The sequence below is a fragment of the Berghia stephanieae genome, chromosome 3 (assembly GCF_034508935.2).
Source record: "Berghia stephanieae isolate SIO BIC M18660-M18661 chromosome 3, UCSD_Bste_1.3, whole genome shotgun sequence".
Taxonomy (NCBI): Eukaryota; Metazoa; Mollusca; class Gastropoda; order Nudibranchia; family Aeolidiidae; genus Berghia; species Berghia stephanieae.
This window is the reverse complement of record NC_088362.1, coordinates 15,206,173-15,228,660: the sequence shown is the minus strand read 5'-3', so window position 1 is coordinate 15,228,660 and position 22,488 is coordinate 15,206,173. Positions and strand designations below refer to the sequence as shown.

General features: G+C 35.5%; 2 protein-coding genes across 3 annotated transcripts in view; one reads left to right on the top strand and one right to left on the bottom strand.

Moving 5' to 3' along the window:
* Positions 1-250: 250 nt before the first annotated feature.
* On the bottom strand, positions 251-10,438 carry LOC144967198 (uncharacterized). Of its 2 annotated transcripts, none has more exons than XM_078904128.1 (6): positions 10,342-10,438; positions 7,267-7,396; positions 4,892-5,036; positions 4,507-4,603; positions 3,859-4,026; positions 251-2,778 (listed from the first exon to the last, which is right to left on the bottom strand). In XM_078904128.1, exons 2-6 carry the CDS (start codon positions 7,392-7,394, stop codon positions 1,283-1,285), a joined length of 2,034 nt encoding a protein of 677 aa, XP_078760254.1. In that variant the 5' UTR covers positions 7,395-7,396; positions 10,342-10,438; the 3' UTR covers positions 251-1,282. The 2 variants fall into 2 exon arrangements, with proteins under 2 accessions (XP_078760254.1, XP_078760255.1); XM_078904129.1 differs by having other exon boundaries at positions 1,165-2,721.
* A 4,651-nt stretch (positions 10,439-15,089) lies between these two features.
* LOC144967196 (uncharacterized) overlaps positions 15,090-22,488 on the top strand; it is a 15,408-nt gene continuing 8,009 nt past the window's right edge. Inside the window, exons 1-4 of the mRNA XM_078904127.1 lie at positions 15,090-15,206; positions 18,388-18,727; positions 20,304-20,449; positions 22,194-22,488. The exon at positions 22,194-22,488 is cut by the window's right edge and continues 331 nt beyond it. Coding sequence (XP_078760253.1) covers positions 18,677-18,727; positions 20,304-20,449; positions 22,194-22,488 — 492 coding nt within the window. The 5' untranslated portion in view covers positions 15,090-15,206; positions 18,388-18,676. The remainder of the gene's footprint in view (positions 15,207-18,387; positions 18,728-20,303; positions 20,450-22,193) is intronic.

Below are 22,488 nucleotides of genomic sequence, written 5' to 3'. Positions count from 1 at the left end.
AAATTAATATAAAAGCATCTAAAAAAGAATAAAAAATAACAAGCATGGATGTTTCAGGCTCAAAACCTTTCTTCAGCCCATAACAGACACAATCACAACACAGAAAAGTATTAGGCACGTCTTGTTGGCTAGTACGATCGTCGAAATGTCATAATCACAAACAATGGCAGTGAAAATATAATCAGGTGATACTCTCTCTCTCTCTCTCTCTCTCTCTCTCTCTCTCTCTCTCTCTCTCTCCCTCTCTCTCTTTCTTTCTTTCTTTCTATCTTTCTCTCTCTCCCCCTCTCTCTATTAATGTTTTTATTATTGGCTGAAAAGGGTTTTGAGCCAGTACATTCCCTGTTTGGTATTTTGTTCTATTTTGAAGCTGTTATATTCATTTTAGTTATTACTTTTTGCAGTCCACAGCTTCTAGCAGCGTAGTACCACATCTAGGCTACAAACCTAGATTAAGCATATCTTGGTGTTCATACTCACAACCAACAAATCAAGAACGTGATGAACAAAAGAACTGTTGAAACATAACTTATTTGATAAAATAAAAGTAGTTTTTCAGAGCCAAAGGCCCATGGAGCCGGAGTTTATCCCCAGTCTCTATAGCGTGAAACTGACAATGGCAATACCCTTTTGATAGGACGCCACTCTATCACAAAGTACTTTCTGCCAGATCTTTCTGACCCAACTATTCACTGCTGGGTGGACAGAGGGATTGGAAAAATCTCAACTGCACCCGGGATCGATCTCAGTCCCTTTGCGTGTGAATGGAGTTCTCTACTAACTGAGCTATCAGGACCCCTAATCACATTTGATTTTCAAAATTCCACAAAAATTTTTAAGGAAAAATGGAAATTTTTTTTTTTTTTTTGTGTATGTGGAAAGCAATATAGAGTTTTAAGAAAATCACAGAGAAATGAGCTGTACAAGTGTGGCCTTTTACAACTCGAGAGTATTATATTTTAGCAATGTTGATTAATACAAAATAGGTAGCCATTTACACACAAAAAAATGGGATTTCAGGAGGAAAGGAAATTAATGATTCAACAGTGAAAACATACACCCACACCCACATCCACACACACACACACACACACACACACTCTCTCTCTCTCTCTCTCTCTCTCTCTCTCTCTCTCTCTCTCTCTCTCTCTCTCTCTCTCTCTCTCTCTCTCTCTCTCTCTCTCTCTCTCTCTGCCCCCCTTTCTCTTTCTCTTTGAAGGATAACTTTTTCTCCTTTCGTCAACCCTCCCTCTTTTCCCCACCCCTTCATTCATTAACCCATTCAATTGGTTGGCATATTAGGGAAGACAGGCATAGGTCTAGCCACCATGTTTTGACCCTGCATGGCGACACTGACACGATTGCTCAACAAACCTGGTGGAACAGCCGACGGTGACAGAGGCCCTGCAGCAGCCCAAGAGGACAAGGCAGCACTATTCATGGCTTGTTGTTGGAGATGGCCCTGCTGGGTATGAACTAATGGTGTAAAGTGGGCCGGTGGTGTAAAGACGGTGGATGGAGTGGGCTGCCCGATATTTTTCCATTCCAAGGGCATTTGATTGGATGAAGTGAGAATGACTGATTGGATATTTTGGTTGTTTGCCATGGTTCCTGCCCCTGCGACTGTTTGTTGTAGGTTTGAAGGTGAAACGGATGATGAGGCAGGAGATGCATTGTTCACCGAGGCAGGTGTGGCATAATTTGGTGTTTTAGTATTACCACCACCACTATTCCCACCATTCACACCTTGCTGAACAACAAGAGCTAGTCCATTATTTCCTCTGTTCTGGCTACCAGCATTTCCGGTAGTCTTTCCATTGTTCATATTACTGTTCTGGACACCCTGACTAAAATTAGCACCACCTCCACCAACTACATTCCCACCACTGGGCACAACAGTTGTGTTGGCAGCTGCGTTGTTGTTACTATTGAGATTCTTGTTTCTATTTGGTGTGGTGGGCGGTGCAGCACTGACTGGAGAGTTGTGAGTATTTGCTGATGGGATATTCTGATCTCCCATTCCTTGATGTCTGAGCATATGATTGGTCATCATGTATTCCAGCTTCGTTCGGTAGACACACTGAGGATAAGGACATTCCAAATCTTTCATAGATGCTAAGTCAACACCGGCTGGATTTGAGCTGGCTGAGTTATCCCCTCCGGGAGACTGAAATTTTTTCTTTTTCTTACCACTCATCGGCATCTGGTTACATCGGCAGACTCCACCACATTTCTCACATCCTTCCCCTTTCTGATAGTGCTTCATTCTATGTGACCTTAGATTATGTCTGTCAGAGGTACTGTATCCACACATATCACAAACATATGGTTTCAGTCCAAGATGTTTTACCATGTGTTCTTTTAAATTCTTTTTCCATGCTGTTGAAAATCCACACACTTTACAAACATAACACTTGTCATTTGTATGAATGCGCATATGTTTCTCCAGGTCACTGGAGGATTCTGTACGATAATGGTCACAAAACTCACAGGCATATTTTTTTCTAGGACATCCACTACACTTGTGAACAAGCACCATTTCTTCTGACTGAAATTTGAGGCCACAAAGGTGACACTGGTGAGGACGTTCCACCATTTTACAGACATAAACCTGATGGTAAATAAGTCCAGCTTCTGAGGTCTGAGTGCGACCACATGCTCGGCATCGAAGGGGATGACTGGTATCAGAATTGTGAACTTCTTTGTGGTGAGCAAGAAGATCTGTGAAACGTGAGAATGTAGCTTGGCATAAGGAGCACATAGAACTCTTCAATAGATCTGAAATGAATGGTTAGATCAAGAATAGATTCTTATCTATTTCCATCACTTCTGTTTATTGAGCTAACTAATCTACACAGATAAATTATCAACAGTCTTATACTTAAAAGTACATCAGCCGCTGTATCTAATTGATTTATTTTTTTTAACATACTTGATAGTGGGAACTTTTGACTGAATATATTAACATGAAAAAAATCAAAGATCTGGCAATTTTTTTTTTCCAAAAGTCATAATCCTGAGATACCATTAGTGCTGACTTTTAATGACCCTAACACATAAATATAAAATCAACTAAATATAGGAGCAAATATCACAAAAGCTGCAACTATCCCCATGTAGCGCGGTATAACTATTAAGCCATTCCCCTCTCAAGCATCTCCCTATCTTCTATCCACACATAATTGCCTTGTCAAATTATCAAAATGATCAATCCACCCCTTCAACCATTCTCATAATCATCAGTTATCTGATGTCTCATTGCTGTAACAGTACCAGTCTGTGGAGATGCATGCCATGTTTAGCCAAGATACAACTGATCATGGACCGTTTATGAATGGTATAAAATAAGCCAAGTGAAAACAATATGAGATCCACTGCTTAAATCTGAATGAACAAAGTAAAGAGAATTGAGTTTAAACTTTAATTTAAAGTCAAAATGATTGAAATTGGGAAATCAATTTTTTTTTTAATTTTAGAAAAAAGGTACTCTCTTCAATGAAGGAGTTTGATTTTGACTCAAATGCTAAAAATTAAAATTTAGGTATCAGTTCCATCCCAACATTCTACTGTTTGGAGACAATTCGTCACATATCTGGGACTCAACATGGGATAGGTATGGACAAACATGACTTCCCTAAAGCGTATGCAATTAATGATACCATCAGTTCAAAGGGAAATTGTGACTTCCAAATCAATAAACAGGAAATGAAGTCCAATCTAAACATCATTGCGTCACAGTGAAGAAAAGGGAAAATCATTTTAATAAAATATTTTTGTGAAATGCTGATGACAATATTTATTTCATTTTTATTTGTTAGGAATATATAAGTCCAGGGAAATTCTGTTAAAACGACCTACCCTCTCCATCGCAAACTAGTAACGGTTGTCCGTGGGCAGGGGATGCTCCTAGTTTGGGTTTTTTATTCTTTTTCTTTTTCTTTGGGGTTTGCATCAATTCTCCTCCTTGTTGGTTGGAGTTTTGAAGTGACACCATGGTTGGCGGGGCTAGTTCAGAACTGGAGCCTCCTACAAAAATGTTAAACTTTTATGTGAAAAGTAGAATTTCTTCCTAAAACATCTTCAGAATAATATACATATATAAAGATTGACCATCGCAAGCAAAACTGATCAATTGAATTGATTACCAATAACAATGAATTATGGCAGTGACAGAAATCTATAGGATATGTAAACTTCTGGTGTAAATCAATAACTAATCTATAAATCTAATATAGAAAATTGTTGTCTAGCAATAAAGACATGGATGTTAGGGGGAAAAAATATAATGATTCGTGTTCTAAACATTTCTTTAGTAGTAGGGCTTCACTATTATTTTTCCTAACGCAGTATGATATCAAGTTTGATAAACAAAGCCTTACATCTAAATACACTGTATGTAGCAAGGAAATGTCAGTGATATAGGAAGTATGAGAAAGCAGGCAAGTAAATAATATACAAGTATTAATAATTAGAACTCAAAAATCATTTAAAACGATAGTGTATTACCTGCATATGAATTATAGTTCTGAAACATTCCAGTGGTCTGTTGACTGTTGAAGTTAGTGGTATTGGCTTGCTCCCGTAATTTTTGGAGAAGTTGGACCTTTCAGTGAAGAAGAAAATTTAATTAATTTTAGTGAAAGCTATGGATAAATAAATTATTATTATTATTATTATTATTATTATTATTATTATTATTATTATTATTATTATTATATTATTATTTATTATTATTATTATTATTATTATATTATTATTATTACAGTCTCTAGTTCCAATAAGTCATTATTCAGCATTCTTAACACGTTATATCTTAAAACAAGAGCTGTTTCTTTTTGTTATGTTTATTTCGAAACCATTATCATATCTAAATTTCAACAGTCATACATACTTTATCATCAAGGTTAGTAACACCAAGACAAGTGACATCATCCCCATCACTCATGGATGAATTCTTGCTTCCATTGGCTGTTGGGTTGTTGGGGTTGAAAGACATTCCTATTGGAATAAAGTCGTCGCTTTCCGTCTTCACCTGGCTGTATGTAATGGATTCAAACTATAAGCAATGTGATCTGATTCTCTTAAACTGCATATTAGAGAAAATACTAGGATGCATGAAGCTTTGGATTGTAAGAGAATTTTTTGTAAAACATGAGTAATAATTTAACTTTTAATAGCTTCAACTAAAAAAAAAAAACAAAATACATAACATGGAACATTTCAGTTTCAAGCAGCAAGAACGCACAAAAAAAAAGTGGTCCTTCAGAACCATTAGGCCTATTGAGCTGGGGTTTATCCCGGTTTCTATGGTATGAAACAGACAACAGTAATTGTTTGCTACCTTTTTGATAACACTCGAGACTATCGTAAATGACTTTTTGCCAGATCAAACACTCAACTACACACTGCTGAGTGGTTAGAGGGGTTGCAAAAAAATCTTGACTTCACCCGGTATCAATCTTGGTCCCTTTGCGTGTGAAGCATGTGCTCTACCAATTGAACTATTGGGACCCCAAAGAAAATCAAAATTTCAATAATAATGTTCAAAACTGTGTTTAATTGTTGGGCTCTGGTCCACAAGATCTTTTTTTTAACGGACTTTGTTTCAGTTTTGTTAACCATCATTGTTTGATAGCTACTCTGTGTACAGTAGTGTTAGGACCAGCCTCTAAAAATGTACATGAAGGCACATCTCTTCAAAACGTAGCATAACTTACTGCATTATCCCTATTAAAGTACACTATATATTTAGAAAATTGAACAAAAGGGACAATTATTTGTTCCAGACATCCAATCCAATCCAATTTAATATTTTAAGATGCACGAGGCATTCCTGTCTATTAAGCAAATGTTATTTACAGTTCCAAATTGTGTAACAATAAAACATGTAAAGTATCAATAAAGCAGTGAAAGTGTCTTTCTAAAAGATTCTGGGGATAAGCTGTTGATGACTATGTTTGGCAATTTGCTCCAGTCATCAATGGTTCGAGGAGAGAAGCTGAACTTGTATGCATCAGTGTTTGTCTGTGGTTTTGTAAATGTCCTGCTATGGTTGTTTCTTGTTGAATATGTTCTTTGTTGCAGCCTGAGGCAAGATAGGACTGTTGCTGTGCCCTTTTACGATTTTATACATGTGAAAGTCTTGCTTCTTTTCTTATTGTATGAAGGGAGTTCTATTGTCACTGATTTGTGCATTTGAGACACAGCCTTCCTCCCTCGCCCTGCAATCTGAAGCAAAACGAGCTGCTCTTCTTTGGACTTTTTCTGTTTCGGTAATGTGAGTTTTCATATGTGGATCCCATGTGGTGTGTGCATATTCTAAAATTGGTCTTACAAGGGAAGTGTATGCTCGCAATTTTATATTTTGTGGGCATTGGTGGAGATTTCACCTATCTCCCCACCCACAATCACAATTCCATTGATTACAAACATAGGCAAAAGCATTTTATTGATGAACATGTACATGTTTGAGATTTTAGTGTTTCCAAACTATGAAAATAGAGGGATTAAAATGAGGAACTGAAATGTGTTTGAGAGTTTTTTTTTTGTTTGTTTGTTGCTTTAGGTCTCTTCCAACACAATTGAGGTTATATGAGAGACCGCTGAAACAAAAAAACAAGCAATCTAACAAAAATAGTACAAATGTAAATCAAAATCATAACCTAAAGATATCATAAGCTAAATTATAAATAACCAAGAACAAACAGGCAGAAGATTTACAGAAAAAAAAATATCCCCTGTCAAAAATACAATCACAAACCAAAGAAGCAGGATAGGCTAGTAAAGAGAAGAAGAAACGACATCACTATCGGATCGTACACCCATGCGAACATCATAGGTATATGATTCAAGGGTGATGCTCCCATCCAACCACCCGCGTTTGAGAGTTTCGTGATTTTGAGATTTCCATGCTGCACTGTAGTTCATTACATGGTCAACATGAGGTCAAAGTAAAGTTTTTAAAATCATTAAAGGCCTAAATTGCTCCAACTGAAATTACCAAACTCCCTCTTTCTTGGTGTGTTTTGCAATGCAGTAAACCAACAATTAACGATAATAATTAATACTTATCACAAAGAGATTTTAATATGTTTGAGGTCAGGTGGGTGAGCTTATTGGGGACAGTGATTAATGCAGATAATATAGTAATTTACCAATACAAGCTAAGCTGGTGAAAGGGAAAAGTATCTAAATCATTTAAACTCTGATGGACATACACTTCAATTTTTTTACTGATTATTGTGATATTGCTTAATGTTAACCAACCAAGAGTGAAGGTTGAACAAATGTTCCATTAACTCATTGGCATCAAGTTTTGTTTCTTGCATGACAGTGTTGAATTTGTCCATCACATCCTTCCGCACACAAATGGCGCCACATTCTGCATCTGACATGTCTGGTAATAAGAAAAAAAAACAATTTATCAAAATTACAGCAACGATATAATGCAACAATCACGGATTGATAATGTGTATGCATCAGACTATGATATGCCGGAGGTAAACTGAAAGAATGGATCCAGTAAAAAACTTAAGTATGATCAAAGCGCTTTACAAGGGGCCCCAAGCCAACAGCAACATTTAACATGTAGGACGAGACATAACGACTGTCATGGCCCATTTTGACGTACAGACTTTTCGTATGCGGTCCAATGAACATGGACTTGATGCGGTGGATGTGGGTCATTGCGAATCGACAGATGTCAACGAGAGAAGTTCCGTTTAGATGTACAGATAATTGCCCCACGTCAGATCTCGGACAAACCACACACACACACACACACATACACACCACCACCATCACACCACTGCCACACACAACCACACAGCACAAATAAATGAGTGAACTTCACTCACTCAACAGAGAGAGACCCCTTTCCATAGTTTGAAGTAAGAGGGACTTCATGAAAACTAATCATCTGCGATGATCCGCCAACACAACGACAGGAAAACATCATCCGTCGGACGACATTGAAATTCTTCATTTACACGCTCAGTTTTCATGAGTTTTGGTCAATGATCCACAATTTGTGGAAATCCGTCAGATCGCGTACAAAAAGTATGTATTGTCTAAATGGGCCATTATTTTTTCTGACTGAGACACAACTGTTAACTACCCTGAACTCATTTTAAACCTGAGTACAATGTTAGAATGAACCTCCAATAGGAGGAGACATTGAGTGAAAGCAAATAGACTATAGTCCAGAACCTGTCTAAAGGCCGGAGTCCCGACAGCTCGGTTGGTCACTCGCTTCACATGCAAAAGGACCAAAATCAATCCAGGGTGAAGTCAAGATTTCTGACTCCCCCTGTCTACCCAGTAGTGATTGGGTAGCTGGGTCTGTTAGATCTGGTGGAAAGAACTTTGCAACAGACTCGGATCCTATCCAAAGGGTAGCAAGCAATTGCTGTTAAGCAAAAATCCACGAAAAAGACAAGGAGAATTGGTTCAATTAGGGAACAAATGTAGATTCCAAGAGCATAAACCCATCAATACACTTAGTTTGAGATCACTTAAAAGTCTCATTCAGACACCAACACTGGATCCCTTAACTAGGAATACATTCACATGTTTATATAAGATATCGCCTCCTAAAACTAACACTACACATTTGACTGTTTCCCTCTCAGTCAAGGACTCCAGCAAGGGTCATGACAAAACCAAGTAACACATTCCAAGACAATTTCAAGAAAGGCAGAAAGCAACTTAGAAAACAGATATACAGGGGAATAGAAGACACAGCAAGTGACCTGTCCATCATGGGAGGTCAAAAGAAACTGGTGTCAACCTTAACTGTACCGTAATAAGTTTATCAGTCTTCTCTTCTTTATTTTCTTTTGTGTGTGTGTGTGTGTGTGTGTGTGTGTGTGTGTGTTTGTGTTTTGTTTTTTTTGTTGTTTTTTTAACTTTACCATAATGCAATTTATAATATCATTCTTCTTTTTAAATTATTCATTATCCATTAACCGGTATATTTACTGGCCCTTCTAATCAATAATTTGTCTTTAAAGCAAAAGAAGCTTGATTATCAATTAAACTTTATGATTTGTCAATTTTTGTACAAGTTGTTGGTTACCAAAAATTGATAAAATAGATTGGTTTTCTTCCTTTTTATTTCAACGTCATCTTTTTTTTGTCGTTTTCGATTAGTTTCGTTTTGCGGGGGGAGGGGGGGGGGGGGCAAGAATGAAGGAAGGGATGGGAAGTGGTTTAATTTATTTTATTTTTATTTATTTTTTAAAGAAAAAAAAACCAATACATTTCAATATATAACTTCGACATTGGTACAGTATACTTTGACAATCATTCTTGCCCCCGCAACTTATTACGTTTAATTAACAACGTGAAAGTTGATTAAATATATAATCCCGTTGCCATCCATTGCACTAGACCTATTACTATTACCTAGTGATAAATAACAATGTGAAATCGAATGTAAGCTTCAATTTAATATACGAAAACAGATTTTGTTTTCGTATATTAAATTGAAGCTTACATTCCATTTCACATTGTTATTTCTTCGAGATTAAAGCAGCAACATTTATATTACCTAGTGGTACATATTTGTCAACTCAAAACCAAGAATTACTGAGGAGCCATTAATTCACTTATCCTTATATTCAATGTTGATAAAGGAGCGCAATGAGAACCATTTATTAGTTGGGTTTTTTTCATACAACTTGTAGAGAAATTGATTGAGTGGAATCGACATATGGGTACTTATTTGCAGGATAATATTCTCGAGTTGTAATAGCAACGATGGTAGCATTTTCGGCTATAGTAATAGGTCTTAAAATTTAAAAAGCTTTATTCATTCACTTCGATTTTGCTCAAAGTGCACGTCGGGTTAATTAAATAATTGACCTGTGTCATGCCAATTCTGCAAGCGTCAAAGGCAGGGGAGATAGTCGAAGTGTGGTCTAGGGAAGTTGGATTTTTAGTTTTTTTCTCACGCCCAAGTTTTTTTATTCGGTTATTTCCCTTATATTGGTTGACGTCAGCTCCCAGAGGGGGGGTAACGTTAAACACAAGGATACATTTATATTAATATCTCTTCAAATCAATATTTCGCGGAATCATGCTTACTGCTCCTGGTTATATGAACGATTGTGATCCACTATATTACATGAAATCGGATCTTTAAAAGTGAAAATGCGAGGAATATCAACTCAAAAATAAACCGAGCCGAATTCGAGGAACCCGTAATGGCTGACAAAATTCGTCGGGGAACGGGGGCAGGGGGGTCCATGAATTACAAATGATTTCGGTCCATACCGTTTGAAATGTGTGTTTAAAAGCAATGGCACATGAGCACATTTTTGTCAATTTGGAGAAACTTACCTGGTTTGGAAATACATTAAAACTGACTGAGAAAAATTGAAGAAATAAATCCCTGTATGCTCGTCTACCCCCCTGTCTCTTCCTCCGTCAAATAATTAGATGCAGAGAAGGGGAGGTAACAAATAAAAAGAATGAATATTTTATTCTTATTTTTTTTCCTCAAGCAAATAGAATCCAACATTGAAAAAGTGGGAAATGTTAGATGGAAAGAGAGAGAGAGGCGGCGGTGCGGCTGCAGCTTGCTCTAACTGTATCATGCAACAAGGAGTAAGGAGAGGCCATAAACAATGAAGCTTAAGTTAAAATAAATGCTAATAGAGAATTAAACCGAATGGTCTCTAAGCGTATTACGGCTCAGTCCAAATAATGCTCGTCTGAAGGTAACCAAGAGACAGCACAATTAATAACAAAGTTGTAAGCATCACACACACCATCTGTGTTGTAGTGAAAACTGCTCACTAGTGCTACAATTTCTAGCTAACATGAAAACAATAGTGTGGCTTCAACTGCATTATATCGCAGACAGATAGCGTTGAAACATCATCTAATATACAGTAATATGCAGTAGACGTCTATGTTATAAAATTATAATAATATATTATGGCTATGCGGTCTGTGCACGAGCGTCTGTGCGACGATGTGGTCTTGTGGTATGACACTCGCTTTCAGGCTGGGAGGTCCTTGGTTCGAGCCTGGGTACTCACATTCTCTCGCCGTGCTCAGGTTTAAAAAGAGGACCTGGTGATTAACAGCGTTGCCTCTGTCGGAAAAATTGTAATATCGCCTATATCTCGTTCTACATGTTACATTGCATTTGTTATTCTATCTGACCATTTGATTTTTAGCAATCTTCTGTATAACCACATTTTGAAAGCTTCTAGTCGGTTTTGACATTCCTTCTCTAGAGTCCAGGTTTCGCACGCATAGAGGACAGACGAGAGAGCGTACGTTTGGATAACCTTTAGTTTCGTGTTTAATTTAATATTGGTGGCAAAGATGACAGGTCTTAGATTATGGAAGGTATTTTTAGCGATCGTTATTCTTTGTTTTATTTCTAAAAATCTCTAGCGTTATTCTTGATGGTTGCACCGAGATATTTAAACTTTCTAACTTGTTTGATGATTTTCACCTCGCTGGTAGCTAGGTGAAAAAAAAAGATCTTGGTTTTGTTTGTTAACGACCATGCACTCAGTTGTCTTGACATTCAGCAAGAGTCCCGTATCTTCGCTACCAGCCATTACTTTGTCAAACATGATCTGAAGGCTGAATAGGTGTGTAACCTATCAGAAAAGCATCGTCTGTATACCTCAGGTTCGTCAAATGATCACCTCCAACACAATAAATGCCTGGTATTTCTTCAATTTCAGGGAAGATTATTGAAATGTGAATGTTGAAAAGGCCTGGCGATAAAACACATCCATGTCTCACTCCTTTTTTAATATTAAAAAAAAATAGGAGGTCTCATTGTCCAATCTGTTTGGTTCAGTCATAATGCTCTATAGATAGAATGAAGTTGACGTCACTCACATATTTGTTATTGTTTTTTGCCAACCGCGTTTATGAGTAATACTCACCAAGCTGTGTTATAAACGTTCAAGGTTACACACCGTTTTGTGTGTTGGTCTGTTATACTTCAGGATGGCAATGTTGTGAGCTTCTTATCCAAGTGCATACTATCAATTCCAATGGATGTGAGTACTTCAAAGAGTTCTTATTGTTTAACCGAGTCGAAGGCATTTGAATAGTCCAAGAAGCAGAGATACAGGCTTTTTTTTTTTTTTTTTTTTTTTTCAATAAACCTTTGTAATATTGTTTTTAATGGGAAGATGGCATTCACAGTACCTTTGTCTTTCACGAATCCAAATTGTTCCCGACTAATCTCATATGAAATCTTATTTCTCATTCTTTTCATTATGATGTGTAGGCTATGTGGTCTAGTGGTATGACACTCGCTGTCGGGTCTGAAGGTCCTGGATTCGAGCCTCGCTCGGCGCATAGTTGAGTCCTTGGAAAAGGCTCTTTTCTCACATTCTCTCATCGTACTTAGGTGTAAAATGAGTACCTGGCCGTTAACAGCGTTGTCTATGTCGGAAAAAATGTAATATTGCCTAACAGGCGTCATGTCTCGTTCTACATGTTATATATTGCTGTTGGTGAAGGACCCCTTATAAAGCGCTTTGAGCACATTAAGTGGATATTGCGCTATATAAAAAACTCATCATTAAGAGGATCTTTGTGATCTGGCTCATGATGCTAATCGTGCGGTGTTGATGACAATCTATTGCACCCTTTTTTTTTCGGGAGTGTGATAAAGACGGACTGCCTCAGCTCATTTGATCTTCTTGATCATTTACTCGTCCAATCCAAGTATGCGACGGTGCCAAATTACAGTAAACATGATACTATGCATGGCAAGTGTGTTCGGCTATGTGGTCTTGTGGTATGACACTCGCTTTCCGATCGGAAGGTCCTGGGTTCGAGCCACGCGCTCGGCGCATAGTTGAGTCCTTGGAAAAGGCTCTTTACTCACATTCTCTCACCGTACTCAGGTGTAAAATGAGTACCTGGCCGTTAACAGCGGTGTCGTTGTCCGACAAATTGTAATATCGCCTAACAGGCGGCATGTCCCGTCCTACATGTTAAATGTTGCTGTTGACCAGGGAACCCTTGTAAAACGCTTTGAGCACATTTAGTGGATATTGCGCTATATAAAGCTCTTTTTGTAAAAAGTTTGTACACTAATGATTGCTCAGGAGCAACCAGGCTTCCAGAGACGGGAGATGCACAACGGAACAGGCCATTGCCCTTTCTCCGCATATTGAGGCAGAAAATGAACGGAGGGTAGGAACTGGAGTTATATTCATAAAATAAGATAAAACTTTATTAATCCCATATTATAATGGAAATTTGTTTTCAATCGTTTGTGCTGAAATTGTGAGTGATGTTCAGGATCTGTGGGCTGTTTGTTTAAGATGAGAGACCTATCGGCGACATACAAAACGATTTTGTGCCAGAGGCTAATGATGGAACTTGCTAGAATCGTAAGGAGCAGGAAGACGTTGAAGATAATATCACATCTTTAATTGGGGAAAGGCAATTATACGTCGCAATTAGAACACCCCCCCCCCCCCCCAAAAAAAAAAAAAGAATAATAATAACATTTTTAAAATAAACAAAGTCAGGAAAACCATAATAAATAATAAATGGTGTCTCTCAGAGAATCGTTGTTGTTTAATGTCAGCATTAGTGACATGCCAAGCACTTCCTCCCTGATATGAGGCTGGGACAAGTTAACACATGGTCCTCGAAAGAGTACTCGGTAATTATGTGACTAAACTTAATTAGATAGATAGATAGATAGATAGATAGATAGATAGATAGATAGATAGATAGATAGATAGATAGATAGAGTTAGAGAGAGGGAGAGAGAGAGAGAGAAAGAGAGATAGAGAGAGAGAGAGAGAGAGAGAGAGAGAGAGAGAGAGAGAGAGAGATTTGAATGAATTGATGTCATTGTTATGCGCCTAAAGCTTTATTGTATAGAGGATTGGGCGAAATATAAATAAATTTCATTATTATTATTATTATTATTATTATTATTATTATTATTATTATTATTATTATTATTAGATAAATGTACTACTTCGACATGAGTTTCTGTGGCGGGGTTTGTGATTGCTGTGGGTTAGTCGTAGTCCAAGCAATCTAAATTGTCCGTTTAATGATATTGAAGCCGGGATAAACTCCGACTCCATGGGCCTTGTGGCCCTTAAAGACTATCAGTAATTAAAGAAACTTGGAGCATAAAGATAAGGGGCGAGAGAGAGAGAGAGAGAGAGAGAGAGAGAGAGAGAGAGAGAGAGAGAGAGAGAGAGAGAGAGAGAGAGAGAGAGAGACGTGCTGGGTGAGAAGCATGCAATTTGTTTGGGATGCGGATGAGTTTCATTTTTGCAGTAGGTCTTGTATTCACGCTGCTCCATTGGTACGGAACTCTTTTCCGACCGATCTTAAAATCAGTCAGAGATTCTGAGGCTATAGTTTTGTTGCTGTTTTTTTTTTTTTTTTTTTTTTTTTTGTTGTTGTTTTTTTTTTAATCATTAAAAAACAAAAAACACGGTATTGGATGATTATTGAATCTGTATCTCACAGTTATGTATTCTACATTGTCAAATTACCTACATGTGTGTGTGTGTGTGTGTGTGTGTGTGTGTGTGTGTGTGTGAGAGAGAGATAGAGTGTATTAATATGTGTGCGCGCGGGCATGTGTGTGCAAGCGTGCGCTTGTGTGTGTGTGTGAGAGTGAAGAAATGAACGAAATTGTTTGTAATAATAATAATAATAATAATAATAATAATAATAATAATAATAATAATAATAATAATAATAATAATAATAATAATAATAAAATAATAATAATAATAATAATAATAATAATAATAATAATAATAATAATAATAATAATAATAATAATAATAATAATAATAATAATAATAATAATAATGCTTGCGGCTTTCACATTCGTTATGTCATTGGAATTTGCAGAAAATGTGATTGATACGAGGTGCTGTGCTGCATTTTTTAATTTAAATTTTTGAAAATTGTTCTGTCTGTCAATTCGGCCTTAGATTTTATGTGGAGCGCATTCCTATTGATAAAGCGCACAATTTAATTCATGGAAAAACAGACACAAAGATGCGAGGTCATGAGTTCATTCAAAGGAAAGTCTAAGCATTTTTTCCTCAGCAAAAGAGTTCCACTTCCGTCATAGTTGAAAGGATTTGCTTGCTTCTCTTGGCACTTGACATGAAATTATGTGTTAACTTTGGAATATAAATTTGAGTTCTTGATTATTTATGTTATAAAAGGTAAATGAATGGCAACATTTTCATTCCCTCAATACTGTCTTCCATCCCCAATTAGTCCAACTCCATTCATCTTAGTTATTTGAGGTGACCGCACTTTGTTGTGGTGAACTGTTCTGGCTCAAACGACTGCACTGTTGTTGCCACTTTGTTTTCATTCTGACTTTCGATATTATTAACCCTAGATTGTTTTCATTCTGACTTTCGATATTATTAACCCTTGATTCCATTGAAGACTTTATTATTCCTCGAATATTTAATTCTAACACTAACACTAACCACGTCAAATTCAAAATCAGTGGTTTTCATTTTCACCGTTCAGCTCCCAGTAAGTCCAAGTAGGCAGTTTAGTGAGCAGCAGCAGTGGCAGTCAAATTTTGACCCAACTCGCCCATAGGAAAGTTGTGACTGGAAATTGCCGTTCGCGTTTTGGGGGGTTCAATTAAAGATGCATAACTTCGTTATAAAGAGGAATATCGCAGATATTTTGGTATCATTATTTTCGTCTTTCAATTTCCTTTTAAATGGTGCCAATTAAGGAGAAATCCATTAATAATTCCAGAAGTTATATGAATTTAAAATTTGGCAATTTTCAAATGCATTTATTTTTTTATTTACCGCGTGTGTTTTTAAAATTTAAACGCTTGTTTTTAGAATAACATCTAAACTTTATTCATGCCAAATTTCAGGGCTCTATATCGATGCGCAGACACCTTTTAACTCTGCGCCGAAATGCCTTGTTTACATTATCTTCTCATCATGGCTGCCGGGCGATATCGATATTCATATCGATATTTTATATTTAGTTATGTATTATGTTAAATTTAGTCCATAATGTTTTCAGTACTGTTATTTACTATGTTTTTATTTTGAATACATACTTTCCAACTTTATTTATAGGCATTTTATAGTTTTTGTTTTAAAAGTTCGTATATTTCTTCTCTTTGTGAAATTCGATATTAATAATATCGATATTTTAAAAATACCAAATGCTTTAATTTAATTTAATTTTACTTTGCCATCAAGTCATCAAGTTTCTTTCCCATATGTTTAGGTATGTTTATCATTTGTATCCATATTTTAAAGGCCTTAGCCTTAATAATTATTATGGTAAGAAGTTCTATTAGTTTTGACACCCCCATACATTGAGAGAGAAGGGGGGGGGGGATAAAATTATATTAATTGTCAGTTCAAATGATGTAATAATAGCAATAAACCCAAAGTGGTTCAGCAGAATTTTTTAAAGTATTAAAAGCCAGAACTTTCCTTCTAATTATAATAGGGAATCTGTTTCAATTTATTTGAACTTTTTCAATCTACCATTTTATTTATATGCAATTAAATTGCCATAGGTAAAAATAAACTCATTATGTCATTACACAACATGTTTATATCTTTTCATTTAAATACTCTCAAACCCTTTTTTATTCTCTATGTATTAATTAAAAGAGGGTAATTATTTGCAATTGTTTCAGTGAGATATTGGGGATAAATCCAAAAGTGATAGAGCGAATTCTTTCTTACGTCTAGCCGAGTTTTTGATTATGTAACATTTGCGTCACATTATGTAATAATGTGTTAATTTGAAATGTTTATCTTCCTCTTTATTAATGTAAATGCATTGTCCTCGATAAGACGAACATTTTGGTATACAATATATGATAAGAATTCCATATTGACTGTTTTAACCATTTTTTATTAACATCACGCGTTTTCGGTCACAACTTTGCAATGGTAATTTTGGGGTAAAAATCGGTCTGAAATTTCAGACTTTGAACTGCCGTAACTACATTTCTAATCAAGATAGAAACAAAATTCAAACTGTTTTGTAATCTGTGTTGCCAGCTCTTTCATATGACATTGGTTTCAAGTGTGTGAGGTACATTTAGAATTTCTATTAAACTCCCTAGTCCAAGTCCAACAGAATTAGAATTTAATTTCAATTTCAAACTTCTCTCTTCATCATTTCATGTTCACTTCATCATAATCATAATCATATTCATACTTCATCTTCTTTTAATTTTAAGTCTGTAACTGCTACTTCAATTTTGAAGATTCCACAGACCACTATACTATATTTAATCATAATCAATAATCTCAAGTCTAAATCATCAACAGCAGAATTGAAATTCCCTGATATTTGAGTTTCATAGTCATTGGGAGTGGGAAGTCGATGGGCCAATGGGCTGGTTCTGTGGTATGACAGTTTGACACTCGCTTTTGGATCAGAAGGTTCTGGGTTTCAAACCTCACTCGGCGCGTAGTTTAGTCCTTGGAAAAGGCTCTTTACTCAGATTCTCTCCCCATACTCAGGTGTAAAATGAGTACCTGGCCATATTAACAATTAACAGCAGTGTTGTCTCTGTCGGAAAAAATTCTAACAGGCATCATGTCTAGTTCTACATATTACGTGCTGCTGTTGGTTGGGGACCTGTTTGTACAGCGCTTTGAGTTTGAGTACATTTTAAAAATTAATATTAATATTGAACACAAACAAAACCAATGGGTAGTATAATTCTTGGAGATGGAGAGGATAGATAATTAAAAATCCTCATATAAACAAAAAACATTTATTGATGATTTTGAGATGTCTCTCAAAAGCTCTAAAAATCGGGTCACGGCCATGGCCTCTAGGCTGTTTTATCAACTCACTGATACTCACATATGTACCCAATGCTAGTATATTGCAAAGTATTTTCCACTAGATCTAACAGAACCATCTACCGAATCACTTCTTGTTGGACAAGGGGCTCTGAAAATTTTCACCTTAAATCTGATTATTGATCCCTTGACTTATGGGGCGAATGTTCAGCTATCACTATCAAAACTGTGTTATAGTCATTGCCAGTATTATATTAGTATTATTAGCGTATGGACACCTTCCTTGATATCATTTTTCAACCAACATTATTCTATGCTTTTACTTTTTGGTATTTGTATTAAAATTGTAGAGACAACTCAAGTATGAATTTATTACTATTACTATTGATTTGGTATTCGTAGTACAAACTTATAATTAAAAGTATCAAGAACTGCCTTTGAAAAAACTAAGAGTACTAATCATGGATGTAATCTACAGGGTTTTTTTTTCTGTTTTTTTTTTTTTTTTTTATTAACAGGAAAATTGATTTTGTACTAGTAGTACTATTCATTATTTTTTCATATTGTGTCTTTTTAAACCCAGAAATCTTCAGAAAAGAATCAAATGAAAACAGAGGAGGAGTAAAGTGTAGTCCTTGAAATGGCAACCTGACATTCAGCTTCAGATGTCCATACAAAATATATTTCTGGATGCCACCAAATATTTCTTGATTGATGATACAGAAATAGTTTTGCCTTTTTCTGAATCTTCCCATAGATGACTAACTTTAGAACAGTGTGGATTATTTCTTCCCTTTGCTTCTGTTTGTACAAGTTACGTTTGTAAACACCTGACTCTAATTTGACCTATTTTGACGACGGCAAGTACAAGGATGCTCGGTCTTTGTTGGAAACCTGCTGCAATCCAAGGCATGCAGAAAGTGGTGAGAATTTTTTTTTTTTTTTTTTTTTTTTCATGTCATGTCTGGTGAATGAATAAGCCCTCCACTTCAAGGACATATATATGTAGTATACAGCATATACGGCTGATTTGACAATTTGGAGGGGTGAAAAAGGTCTGTTTATTATATGTATGGAAATGACCCTTGCTCGTCCTAGGATTGTGGTTTTTGGCTAGAAATTAAGACAAGGAACGGACAAATAGAAAGAGTTAATGTAAGCTTTAATATTTAGCAATCTCAATCTATACATTTTATAAGTCAAAACATACTGCCATTTGGATCATGACAGTTGCTTATGTTATGGGCATTCCGCTTAGAAAAGTTGGCCATTATGTATACAGTAAATATAGTTATATCATATGGTAATCAATTCCTTTTAACCCACCGGGTTTAGAATTAATAAACCACCACTCTCTGTCAGTAATGCATATCTTTATCTAACAATCTTGTAATGTAATTTTAGGTATATATACACAGAATACTGGGATTAATTATACTTGTTACTCATGACCTGAGCTTCTTTCAATCATTAACATGTGAAGTTTAATGGATGAGAAGTTGAAAATTTAAAAAAAGAATGTTTAGCTCTCTGGTGACCAGTACTGACCAGGATTATTAATTAGTTCAAATGTTTTACTTTCAATGCAGACCCCTGTCACTTTTATAGTATAGTCTCTTATTTTTTACTACTTGACGACTCCAGTCTGATATAGGATTTAAGTCGTGCCTTAGCCAGTATTTTACTAAAAGAGTTAACACACCTGTTTCAACTGGTAATTTAATAAGAAATGGTGAATCAGACATTGAGATTAAATGATTAAAGGAAGGATAGTGATGGCTGGACTGCTTTGAGATTGAGAGAATAAAAAGACAAGACTGCAATGAATCATGAGGAATAGAAAGCCATGACATCTATCTTTGGGAAAGAGAAGGAACCTGGTGGTGGATTTAGTATAATGTGTGTAATACGGAATTAGTTGATAAATGTAATCTCTCCATGTCTCATTTTCTCACCACATTGGACGTGAATTCTGTATTTTTGTTCCAGTGAAATTTGAGTACAGAAAGCTTTATATAAAGAAACATCAAGTTCCAGGATTTTTAATTTGAACACTCTTTTAAAGAACTCCAAACACTGACAGTTTTTGATTACAAATGATTATTAAATTTCAAAAGCCCCATTCGAACTTAGTGTAGACAAAAATTAAATCCAAAAATTTAGATGTATGAATGGTAAACAGTTTTTGCTCAGTTTAAAGACAACCTTGGTTTTATTCCGTTTTATTTTCTCTAGCAGCATTATAATCGTGTATCAATTTTTTACTTTTTAAGGAAAAAAAATTATATTTTGGTATTTTTTGCATATATATATTTAAAATTCCCTTTTAAATTGTTATACTTGCTGCAATAGATATATTACTTGTCTTGTTATTGTTATAGATGTTAATACATTTATTAAAATTTTAATAAACCTACCACCATTGTTATTGTTCTTTATTTCTTTTTTATTTATTCATTAATGTATTATTATTATTTTTTATTTTTTTTTTGGTGACAGGCAAGTTCAATGCCATCCAACCCTGAACAGCTACTTGGGGCCATATTGGTTAGAAGAGACATCTTTCAACGATTTGAGAGCACAATGCAGGATACATGTTTAGATGCAAATAACTTATTAGAATATCTCTTTTCACTGTACAACAGGTAAGCACATTAATATTTTGTACTTCCATGGGTTCACCTTGCTTTATACAACCCAAAATGCTTCATTTATTCCCCAAATAGGCCATATGAATAGAGAACTCAATTTTCAATTCATAGTTTTATATGAGCAGTCATCAATATCTGTCACCTATAGTCAGGCACTTAAGTGTTTTTATACAATAGTAGATTTTGTCCTTAACCCAATAAAGATCATTCTTACAAAATAGACCAAATACCCAACAATGTTTACTTCTTTGATTTCACATACTTGACTCAAGTTATGAGTATAAATGCCTTGGTACTAAAGATTATTTATGTTCGCATGGGTGTACGATCCGATAGTGATGTCGTTTCTTCTTCTCTTTACTAGCCTATCCTGCTTCTTTGGTTTGTGATTGTATTTTTGACAGGGGATATTTTTTTTTCTGTAAATCTTCTGCCTGTTTGTTCTTGGTTATTTATAATTTAGCTTATGATATCTTTAGGTTATGATTTTGATTTACATTTGTACTATTTTTGTTAGATTGCTTGTTTTTTTGTTTCAGCGGTCTCTCATATAACCTCAATTGTGTTGGAAGAGACCTAAAGCAACAAACAAACAAAAAAAAAAAAAAAAAGATTATTTATTTGAATAATTGTTGGAATTGGAAATGAACTCTTATTAATATTAAATGGTAAAAGAAAACATCAATTAGATTTATCATAATCAGAATTTCTATAGGTAATATTTTATAGCTTTATTTGTCAAACTTAGATTCAAATTCAAAGGACAAGACCCTCAAATTTTCTAGAGCAGGGTTCTAAACATAGACATGAACATAGCTAATATCATAATGGGACTTTTCAGTGCTAACACTAACATTACTAACATAGACCTATAAAAGACTCATAACTGAAACATTCATACAACAAAACCAATTGAAAATCTGATTTTTAATCAAGAATATCAAATCTAAAAAGTAAAAGTTTAGTTTGGTTTGTAAAGTGGATCTTATCTGGGTAACAGATGTACATGGATGGGCTTCTTTGTGTGTTGAAGTTTATGTGTGTGTGTGCATGACTGCCAACTGTACCGATTTTGCAATATATGAGAAAAATTTAATGAAAACAAAATTGTTTATTTGTATGGAAATGACCATTGCATGTCCCAGCAGTATACTATTTTAACTAGCAAATTAAAACAAGGACAAGAGAAAGCTCTTAATCTTGATTATATTATATGATAGTCCAAACAGACTGCTGGTTTGGGTCGTGACGGTATTGTTAGGTTGTTCTGTTTTAGCTCTTTGAAAATTTGGCGGCTTGTGTGTGTGTGTATGTTTTTTTTTCAAGCATATTTTTAAAAGAAATTAGCTTTGAATGGTCCCCTTTAAGAATCACCTGCCTATCAAATGTAAGAAATTATAAGACTTTTCGATCAATTTTATTATGGGTATTATTATTTTGAAAGATATGTATTCTTGAAAACATTGTTTTGATACAAAATCAATTAATGAATGCTTGGGGTTTTTTTTTCAAACCTCGTATTTCCTTTCTTGAGTTTTTATTTATGAACCCAGGCTGGTATAAATCAAATTCAACATACTTGATTCATTCATTCTTTTTGATTAAAAAAAAAAGCTGTCACTCATCACACTGCACTCCAAGGTTAAGAAAACTTGACCGAATACGCATAAGACAATGTGGAAGTGAAATGCTGTTTAGTTATCCTTATTTATTTTCGTCTTTTTTTTTCAATTTTCAGCACTGCTGCACCTGCTGAAAGAGAAAATTTTCAATCCAACCAAAATATCAGACCACAAGCTTTCAATGCTGTCAGACGAGACTCCAACCAAGGCAAAAAGACTTCAGCTCAGCACCCTGGTAACATCCGACAAATGAGTCCCAAAGGACACCATATCACAAATATTGGGGGTCAAGTTCAAGGCCAACCTCAAGCCCATGTTCCTGAAGTCCACATCAATGATGGTCATGGCAGGAAGAGAGCTAAAATCGATCAAAATCTAAACACACAAGCTGTTGGCCACAACAACATTATA

Bases quoted from the DNA above. Each gene is read 5' to 3' on its own strand.
- LOC144967198 (XM_078904128.1), bottom strand. From the start codon at position 7,394: ATGTCAGATGCAGAATGTGGCGCCATTTGTGTGCGGAAGGATGTGATG. The intron at 5,037-7,266 runs GTTGGTTAACAT...CATTACATACAG, and splicing joins TTGTTCAACCTTCACTCTTG to CCAGGTGAAGACGGAAAGCG. The intron at 4,027-4,506 runs GTAATACACTAT...ACATTTTTGTAG, and splicing joins GAACTATAATTCATATGCAG to GAGGCTCCAGTTCTGAACTA.